This window comes from Vigna unguiculata, chromosome 1, assembly GCF_037176805.1.
Source record: "Vigna unguiculata cultivar grain cowpea cultivar isolate G323 ecotype 2 chromosome 1, ASM3717680v1, whole genome shotgun sequence".
Classification (NCBI taxonomy): domain Eukaryota; kingdom Viridiplantae; phylum Streptophyta; class Magnoliopsida; order Fabales; family Fabaceae; genus Vigna; species Vigna unguiculata.
In genome coordinates, this window is record NC_140792.1 from 33,829,971 (window position 1) to 33,840,577 (window position 10,607).

At 34.0% G+C, this 10,607-nt stretch overlaps 1 protein-coding gene across 5 annotated transcripts; it reads right to left on the reverse strand.

The window, feature by feature from the left end:
- Positions 1 to 4,854: 4,854 nt before the first annotated feature.
- MEF1 (mitochondrial RNAediting factor 1) lies at positions 4,855 to 10,249 on the reverse strand. Of its 5 annotated transcripts, none has more exons than XM_085671822.1 (3): positions 8,240 to 10,249; positions 6,293 to 8,151; positions 4,855 to 6,125 (listed from the first exon to the last, which is right to left on the reverse strand). In XM_085671822.1, the coding sequence occupies exon 1, from the start codon at positions 10,200 to 10,202 to the stop codon at positions 8,451 to 8,453; it is 1,752 nt and encodes a 583-aa protein (XP_085527948.1). In that variant the 5' UTR covers positions 10,203 to 10,249; the 3' UTR covers positions 4,855 to 6,125; positions 6,293 to 8,151; positions 8,240 to 8,450. The 5 variants fall into 5 exon arrangements, with proteins under 5 accessions (XP_085527948.1, XP_085527950.1, XP_085527944.1 ...); XM_085671824.1 differs by having other exon boundaries at positions 4,855 to 5,347; positions 5,806 to 8,151; XM_085671818.1 differs by having other exon boundaries at positions 4,855 to 5,364; positions 5,806 to 8,151.
- Between the last annotated feature and the right edge of the window lie 358 nt (positions 10,250 to 10,607).

Genomic DNA, 10,607 nt, shown 5'->3' on the forward strand with positions numbered 1-10,607 from the left:
GATGTAGGTTTGACTTACTTAGGTTCATCTTAACTCGACTTTGGCTTGGTCTAATAGTAGTCTGGTCTAGCCAACTTGACTTAATCCGATCTAGCTTGACTCGAGTATGATTCAACTTAACCACACATGACTTGGGCATAATCCAACTCAACCTTGCATGAGCTAAGTCCAATATGATAGGATAACTTAGGTCTAATTCAACCAAACCTTGCATAATCTAACCTAATAAAAGACATTGATTTTGGATTTTCAAATTCTTAAAAAAAAATCAATCTATATACAATCCAAATCCAATTAATTGAATTATACTTAAAATCCAAAACTATCTATTTAAATTTGAGATAAATCTATTAAAATAAACTTAAAATGATACATTTTCTAAAATATTCATTTCTATTGTTTAAATAAAAAAATATCACTCCTTTCAAAATATGTCCATACTTTCTAAGTTACATGTTTTAGCGTAATAGTTTATCGTGAAATATATTTCAATTTGTTTTTCTTCACAACCTTGCAATTATTTTTTTAGTAGTCATTTATAAATTAGATATTTTAGATTAGGCAATTCAAAATTATATTTCATCTTTTAATATCATGAAATCTACATCATTTGTAAATTACATAATCCTACATCATATTTTGGATGATAAATTGCATATTTTGAAATATAACCTCAAATCAGATCATCAATATAATACGGTCTAGATTATGTAATTTGAATTATAAATTTGAAACTTTATACTTTATAGTGTATTAATAAATAAACGTGTTATATTTCATATAAATGTGCTGGTGATTTCGCTGTGATTTTTGTCAGCCCACTTTGTGCCAATGTCCAGCCCAATTAATGTCATCTGAGGACGGTTGATTTGTCGGGTCTTTCTTCGTGCACTTCCAAAATTTTTTTTACAGCTCCAAACAATTTTTTAAATTCCAAAAAATATTTTTTGATCATTTAAGTAAAGTTACTGACATCTTTATAACGCTTTTATTTTCTTACATTACATAATCTTAATCTTGGGTGAAAAATATTAGTCAAATAAAAATAAGTCAACGTATATATGATATAACAAATAAAAAAAAAAATACAGGCGAAATCAAAGGCAATGAAAAAACAAAATATCCCATGCGGGTCTTACCTCTCTCATATGTAACCTATGAGATATTTAACGTGTCTTGCGTAGTTTTAAAAGTGTTATTCTTTTTATTGATCATCTCATGTCAAACATGACTCCTCTAACATGTTAAACAAATTTGATTTCAATTCACACATAAAAAATTATAAATTGACATTATTCTTAACTCAAAACTATAAGATAATAGAATTTTTTTTTATTTTTATATGATGTTTAATTTTTTATTTTTATTTAATGTGATACTTAACTTACTTGAATTTTTCGATGTAAATAAATAGTAATTGAAAATATGTTTGCTGCTTCTTGCAGGAATAACATTTAGGACATGGTTGATTTTCAGCTGGACTAGTCCAACCTTCACTTAAACTCGAAACTTGTATGTTGGTTAATTGAATTCAACTAAAGTTTGAATTGTTTGAATTCAAAACTATTAAATCAAAATTAACAAGTATGATTTGAACACTATTTCACTTTTTGGATAGATATTCCATCACAAAGCAATCCATCTTTGGATTCTCATTTTGCTGCTGCACATGCCGTACTTTTATTTCCATTTTCTATTCTTTTTTCAGCACTGTCAAAGGTATAAGGATGACAATGATAATGATAGACAACATTTTAATTTACCACTCAGGTTTATTCTTTCTAACACATCTGCAACTTTAATCATATAAAGTAAACTGGACGCTTCTGAGTTCATGCACAGCGCCATAGAGAACATATATACCTATCTATAATAAGACAGAATTAGACTTCCTTTAACATACATTATTTCTGCATTATCAATGGAGTGTGATATGTTAAAAGAGTTCGGATTCTCTACTGTATTTTTTATGTTGTCCTCTGTTGAGTATTAATAATGTACAATGATGATATTTTAAAATTTTTTTTAATATATTTTAAAATATCAAACTCAATGTCCATAAATATATTTTGAAAGTACATAAGAAGAATAATAATACATAAAACTTCGGTTGGCACCAGAAGTTCATAAAATCTGAATGTGCACTTCTTAGTTACCATATTTTTACTTGACTGAAATTAAATGTTTCTACTCATTTTAATTGAGGCAGTAATGCTTGATTTAAACAATGTGGCTGGTATCTACAGAGTGCCTTTTATGAGTGTTGTAGAGATGACAAAAAGAAGCATGAAAAGAGGTATAGAAGGACCAGATGAAGGAATATTCAAAATCAAAAAGCATTCACTTCCACATTCAAAAGTTACTTTTTTTTCCTCCTCTTTCTTTATATATAGCGTGGAGATAGCACTAGCAAAAGAAAAGTAATATTATTAACTGGTTTACCTTTAGAAAGATATCATATACATGGACACATATTCACCAAGCAAAGCAAGGTATCTTTTAATTAGTCTACTCATTATAATAATACAAATTTCACTCATGAAGCCAAAGACAATCAAATTCTTCAGCAAATGAGTTATGTGATACAAATTGAAACTGCATGAATTCCATACCCTTAGAAAGACAGAAACATTAGATAACTGATAAATCAATTACAAAAAGTGCTTCATGTCTCAGAAATTTTGATTTGTTGCACCACACACCAGACAGAAAAACTAAAGCAAAAACCAGAAAAAGGTAAATAAAAAAAAGTCATGCCTAAGTAATAACAATCAGAGTACGACAATGCACACTGCAAAATGGTTACAAACTTTGTCTCTTCCAAGGATCAACTGAACTGAACTTCATACTTTCTTGGAACTAGATTGAAGCTTTCAAGCTGAAACATTTCTGAGTGCAGAAAAGAAGAACAACTCTATATCCGGTGAAGCAAAAAATGTTACTGGAGATCTATTTGATGAGCAATTGGGTATTACCAGTGCCCTTCTCTTCTTTGGAGCTGGTGGACATGTTAGCACCTCTGGTATTCTGAACCTTTTAGCCTTTGGTGTAGCACAGACACTTGAACAAACACCTTCACTACCATCTTCCTCAACATTCGTAAAACCTTGTTCTTGGGAGCTAGAAGAAGCAGTAGCATGCTCACATGGCCTTGTCATTGATCTTTGCTGCTTCGTTTCCTCAAGCTTCTGCCACTTGATTTGAGTTCTTGTGATAGAGGATGGCGCCATATCAGGTTCTGCTACAGCTAAATCTTACTTTCTTTGGTTTCAGCCAAAACCAAGTGTTGCTTATACAGAATGTGAGAAACCATGGATTGATGATCACTCAGCTGAAAATACATAGTCTCTGTATGAGAAACATGTGAAGGAATTTTCAAAGCATAAAACTATTTGGGAGGTTGAAAAGTTTCTTGGCCTGCCATAAAATATAATACATAAATATGAACCTTGAACTGCTACCACTAAGAAATTTATAATTAACTTTTATTCAAACAAGTGTTGATAAGATGGAAAACTCTGGAAGAACCTGGGCCAGCTTATTACTCTTCTCTATGAACAGGAATCACACCTTTTTGCTCGAGGTTATATATAGGGTATAACCCTCATTTAGTACTGCGATTTAGGTCAGTAATTAAGTTAACAAAGTGTGTTAAAAGATACTTAATTAAATGATACAACTTTTAATGGAAAAGTTAACATTTCAACCAAAAGTTGCAGAAGCCGCAGCCAAGAAAAGATAAAGCTTTTAAGAACACAATCATCTTTCTTTTCTTTTTAAGTAGAATATTAAAGAGAATTTTTTTAATAAAGTTTTAAAAGTGATTTTAAGATTTTATTCTGTAAAAAATCACTTTAAATGATAAATGATAATCCATAGTGGTTGCATCCTTTTTTTTTTATATTGTGAATAGAAAAAGGATAAATCAACACTTCCATAAGGTATACAGCCATTTTACATCTTTACCTGTATTTATTCATTTATTTTTATTAGAACTTATTGGTTAAACTATTGCTCTATTTTGGTTAAATTGATATAATTATTAGTTAAACTATTGTTTGTATCAATATATCAATAGTAACACATTATAACGTTGTGAAGTTCTTATAACAATCACTAACATGAATAATCAATACGTGAGACATTGTGTCAATTATATCATATATGAACAATATCTAAGTGACATGACATTTTTTTTTTTTCATTTACTTTGGTTAATTAGTTAAATTAATATAATTGTTGGTTAAATTCATCTCTAAACCAATATATCAATCATACTACATTAAAAAAAGTTTAAAGTAAGTCGTATGGTATAAACAATCTTGACAATGTATATTTATAAACACTCTTCTCGATATTTTCGACTTCATGTATTTAATATATATATATATATATATATATATATATATATATATATATATATATATATATTATATTTTTGTTGTAAATTATTGAATGTGTAGCGTATTAAAGATGTTAACAAAACTGTAAATACATTAGTCATTTATATTTCTAGAAAACTATAGGAAATGGATTCATAATTTTCAAATATTAGATAAGAAAAATTCTCAAATATCAAGCATCGTCTAAGTCTGTTCCAAATCAGTATGATCTTTGTTTATTTTGTTAACTTCAGTTTAACAAAATTTAATTATACACGCTAAATTCCAAAGATGTTTTCATTTAGTTTAGGTTCACTACAGTAATAAATTCCAAATGAAAACTAATGTAAAAGGACAATTTATGCGCTTAATTTGTGGAAAAACATATGTATTAGTTATAATTAAACATTTATAAAAGACCATTGTTTCAATTAACTTTGTAGGAAAAAGCATTTATGAATTATATCTAAAATTTTACAAAGTAAACAGTTAAGTGAATTACATACGCATGAAATGTTATTACAAAATGCAAGCTGTCTCCGTCTCCTTTGATAACTATATGTTCTTTGGAATCATAAAAAAACTTAAAAACTTTCGAAGCTCATGATGAGAAAGAGAAAATATACATCGCCGGTCAGTTCAACCTTGCGTATTTGGGCCCACGTCAAAAACTATTTGGGCATACTGTAATGGACTCATTCCTTCTCAACTTTTTCATACAATTACTTTATGGGTTCTCTCTTCCTGCACCTCCTTTTTTTTTCTTTCTGCACCGAAAAAACCCATAATCCTCAAGATACCCTTTAATCCTATCCCCTCAACCTTGTCAGGTCCTCATCCCTCACAAAGTTTCCATTCTTCCAGCGCCTCTCCCATCATTGCTGGGTAGCCTAAACCCTTGCTCGCCGGAATTGAAGATGGTGGAGGCTTCCTCAACGATGTTGAGGTCCATAATCACTAAACCCCTGTTCCAATTGAAATTCTGTAATAAAAAGTGATGGAAGAGAAATTAATGAAGAATGGGACGTGAAGAATGATAAAGTAAGGGATGGTTTTTCATGCAGAAGCCTTCGTCCGCGGGAATTAGTTTACAACGGGAGCATGGCCAAAGCCGGCACCAGCGTAGGATTGTTCCGAATTAGAAACTATGTCCCAGATTGGAACTAAAATGTCCAAGATTCCGAAATACAATTTTTTTGGAAGTAGTGTTCCGGAAGGAAATTTTTGATGTAGAAATTTGTTTTACAACATTTGGTCCCGGAATTATTTTGTATTTCAGATCGGGTGTTTTGAAAAAATAAGGTCAAATTGAATGTTTAGGAAGATATTTTCGGATTTAGAAATATCTTCGAAAATCTTTCTCAGCTCAAAAGCCACAGTGTGTTTACTCACTATGCACTATTGCAAAGCCATACTCACTCACCTTGGCCATTGAGTTTTCATCCAACATAACAGTCTCACATTTTTTACGGTACCATGACTCAAAACTTCCTTCCTCCAAGTTAACCTCTTGCAAAGTGAGGGATCCTCTATGTACTTATCCAAAGAACCGTTTTTTGGCATATTCATGCACGAAAAACCTATGGCTAAACTCACAACAGTAAGCCTTCCAGCTTCATAAGGTCCTTAGCATTCCCGAACTTCCTTTCCTATGCATTCAAGCCTTTATCCGCAACCAGGGAATTGTTTGGTGATCCGAACTTGAACATACTGTGATAAAGATTGATGGAGAACTTGAACATACTGTGATAAAACATACAGGGAATTCCTATTATTGTCTTTGAAGATGATGAAAACAGTTACCTGCTGGAAGATAACCTTTACCATAACCTTTTACCCATAAGAATCCAATGCTCACATAAGAAAAATGAAAATTTAAATTCCTTTGGATGTTGTAATAAAAATTTAACCTCTTATGTACAAAATAACAATGTTATTTGTTCTATGCTGTCCAATCTTCATGCTTTCCATCATGATACGGGAGCTCGAGTGATTCACCCCTCGTCTTTAACACAAAAATTAAATTGATGAGGAAACGTTTTTTTTTTTTTCTAGAAGTGTAGTTTTTCTGGACAACCTTGTCTAACAGACTTTAACCAATTCTACTAGCACTCGAGTTATTCAATATAGCCAGACATTAAAGGGGAGATGTCAGATCCCGATACATAATCCGTTTTTAGAGCAACTAAACATAGTTATGCACTACAGTTTAGATGAACACACGACTAGAATCAATTCTATTATGTGACTCATGAAATATTATGATGGACCCAATTGTGATTTAATAAAATTTAAGGACTTATTGTTTATTATGGGAAGTGTTAATAAACTAAAAACCAACTTGATGAATGTTGGTTTATAAAAGAGATTGGAGTTCTGTCTCTAGCCATAAGGATTTTCTTACAATAACCCATTAAGAACATGTAAGAAGAAAGAAGAAAGACAAAGAGATAGATTGAAAAAAGGTGGTTGGAGAACACACAAATTACGAAAAACACATACTCATATGATCTCTTATAATTCAAGGTTAATGCTCTATTTTGTTTTATTATGTGAGAATAAATCTCAAAGATCCTTAATTGTTTTACATGTGGTATCGGAACATGTGTTGTAGGATTTATGATTCTCCACTTGTGTGATGACATTTCCCTAATTAGATATACCCTAATTAAGAATGTAGTGATTTTGAAATTTATGTTTCCCAATTTTTTTTAATGAACCCTAATTAAAGGTTTTATGGCGAGCAAATTGTAACTAAATAATCATAGATCCTACAACACATGCTTTGATATCACATGTAAAACAATTAAGGATCTTTGACATTTAAGATTTTCATACAATAAAGCATAATAGAGCACTAACATTGATCCATAAGAATAAGAGATCATGTGAGTATGCATTTTTCAATATGTAATTTGTGTGTGATCTCCGACCACCGTATCTCAATCTATCTCTTTTCCTTTTTCTTTTCTCTTACACGTTCTTGATGGGATGGATTATTGTGAGAAGAACCTTATGGCCAGAGACAGAACTTCAATCCCTATTATAAATCAACGTCTATCAAGTTGGTTTTTATTTTATTATCACTTCCCATAATAACCAATAGATTCTTAAATTTTATTAAACCACAATTAGACCCATCATAATATTTCAAATGAGTCACATAATAGAATTAATTTGTCAATTAATTCTAACATTCTCCCACTTGACTCATATGATGTCATAACATTATGTGATTTAATGTGCATTACAATAACTTACATAAATTGGTTCTATCATTATTCATAATTAAAGCTACAAAGATAATAAGAATCATGTCGGTCATACATCATTCAGTCGACAAGATTCATTCCATGTACTATTGTATCATCCATTTCTCTTTAACATGACCTTAAAACAAGAAGTCCATAATGTCACTTTTCCAAATAGATGAACACACAACACAAAATATGCTAAAAGTAAAATCCATAACTGATGAACTAATTGAGGGTAGTCTCAAGCCAAAGCATTAAGAGTAAGAAAAATACTCAGATCACAGATATCGTCAGAGGGCAGAGGAGCACCATAAAAACTTACCGACCATGAGAATTTAAATTAGTAACTTAGCTGGCATGTCATTGATGTTCCAACCTCAAATCAGAATTTACGGATATACTATGACAGTGGTATGAGGAAGTCAATTGAGTAATCAGAAGCGCCATCAAAAACTGCTACTTCTCACATTCACGCATCTTCTCTTGTATTTGAAGGTAGTCGTACCCTGGAATATCTACCAAAATGCAAATTAGGTTGTCATATAACACACTAGGTTTTGTAAATGAAACAAAAGCTAGTCTCAAGAATGGTATTCAAATTACTTTTGGAGTTCTTCTTTGAGTACGGTACTATATAGACCTCCTTTTTTCCCCATCACGTTATCTTCAATGGCAAAAAGATAAATACCGAGATCTATACGCGGCGAGATGACAAAAGACAAGTTGAGCGTTGATGCTACTCTGTTCCTGCTCTGCTACTGAAAATAGTTTGATGTGTTCAGTGACTCTCATGTCATTCACCTTACTACCATGATCACCAATAATCTCCACAAGTGCATTTTCCCTCCTCAAATCGATGGAACCGGTTATTGTCCCTCACAATGATTACCCTTTGAGTACACTTGCTAATAAACTTGATGGCAGTGTGGCAATCACCACAAACACGCAAGTTCTTCATCACTCTGATAGGCCGCTCCTGAGGAAAAGTAATAAGTCCAAACGCTATGGCCAACCTTTCACTATGATACCTTATAGTTTGACTCTTCTCATCTCCGTCTACTTCTTTCAACACGAAAGACGTGTCAGCAACATACCCAGCTTTTGCCATTTTCTCTCCCAGCTCCTCCAACTTCTCATAAATTTCCTTGGTCTTCCCATGAGACCTATCCCCAGCAGCAAATGTATGAACCCTATTACCCTCCTCCACCCAACTCAAACCAGTTTCTTTCTTTATTCCCTGATCCCTCAGCATTTTTCTTGCTCTCGCCGCTTCCTCCCATCTCCCAGCAGCAGCATAAGCATTAGAAAGCAAAACATTGATCCCAGAACTCACAGCACCCATCTCAAAAACCCTATCAGCCACAAAAGAAGCCAATTCAGTGTTCCCATGAATCCTGCACCCAGTCAACAAAGCCCCCCAAACAGATTCCGTGGGCTCCATAGGCATGTCCTCAATCACCCGAACCGCTTCCGCCAACTTCCCAGCACGACCAAGCAAATCGACCATGGTAGCATAATGCTGCGATCCGGGTTCAATCCCATGATCCTTCATCAACTCAAAGTAATGCTTCCCCCTCTCCACCAACCCCGCATGGCTGCACGCATAAAGGAGACACAAAAAAGTGATGAAATTCGGCTTCATCCCGACACTCCCCATCTCTTCAAACAGCTCAAACGTTTTCCCCGTGTGAGCATGCTGAGCACACGCAATCAACATCGCATTCCACATGCCAAGGTTCCTAACCTTCAACTCCTCAAAAACTTTGTAACCCCCTTCCACAACTCCACACTTGGAGTACAACGAGATCAACGAACTAGCCACAAAGCAGGAAGAGTCAAAACTCGTCTTAAAACACAATCCATGCACTTGCTTCCCCAACTCAAACAGAGTGGAAGCACTACAAACCCTCAAAACACTAGACAACGTAAAATCATTAACCCGAATATCATAATCCTGCTGCAACGCACATTTAAAGAGGTTCAAAGCCTCCTCATCGAGACCCAGTTGGGAGTACCCGTATATTAAGCCGCTCCAGGAGACGACGTTTTTATGAGGCATTTCGTCGAACACCTTCCGCGCGATGTTTATTTCGCCGCATTTAGCGTACATATCGACGAGGGAGCTTCCAACGAACACGTCAAAGTGGTTGGCGCTTTTAAGGGCGAGGGCGTGGAGGGAGTGGGCGGTGGGGAGGGACGAGAGGGCGGCGCAGGACTTTGTAGCTGTGGGGAGGGTGTGGTCGTCGGGAAGGAGGCCGTGGCGGAGCATGCGACGGAAGAAGCGGAGGGCGAGGTGGGGTAGGTCGTTCTGGGCGAAGGCGGAGATGACGGAGCTCCATGTGGTGGCGGATTTGTGGGGAAAGGAATCGAAGAGTTTGTGCGAGGAATGAGGGAGGTTAGTTTTGGAGTAGAAGTTGATCAAATGATGGCACACCAATGGAAGAGCTTCAAACCCTAATTTAATGACGTATGCATGCAGTTGAAGACCCTTGGGGAGTGACCTTGAATGTGTTAGACACACCAGCACCTTGCAAACGTCTCTGCAGTCACTCTGCAGAGGGAGCATTACAAACAACAGTGAAACGGAACCAACACGCTGCGTCACGTCTTATTATCCCTTGGGGCCTTCATTAGTCCCAAATATAACCCAAAAAAAAAAAGTTAAATCTTTTCTCTTTTTATTCCTATTTTAGTATAGTAGGAAAATTTTAAGTAAGTCTTCTTTTATATCTTAGGTTGTTATTTTAAGAAATTTAATATAATTAAGTTCTTTTTGTCAGTAATATATTAAGTAATATATTAAGAGCGTTAATTATGTATAACGTGTGACACATGAATTTTTTAAATTAAAAGAAAATTATTATGTGTCAAGTTAATATTATGTTATAAGATAGAAACACTGTGATGTGCTAATGATAATGTCATGTGTCATTATTGAAGTGAAAATTTTTAATTTAGTTCCGGAACTTGT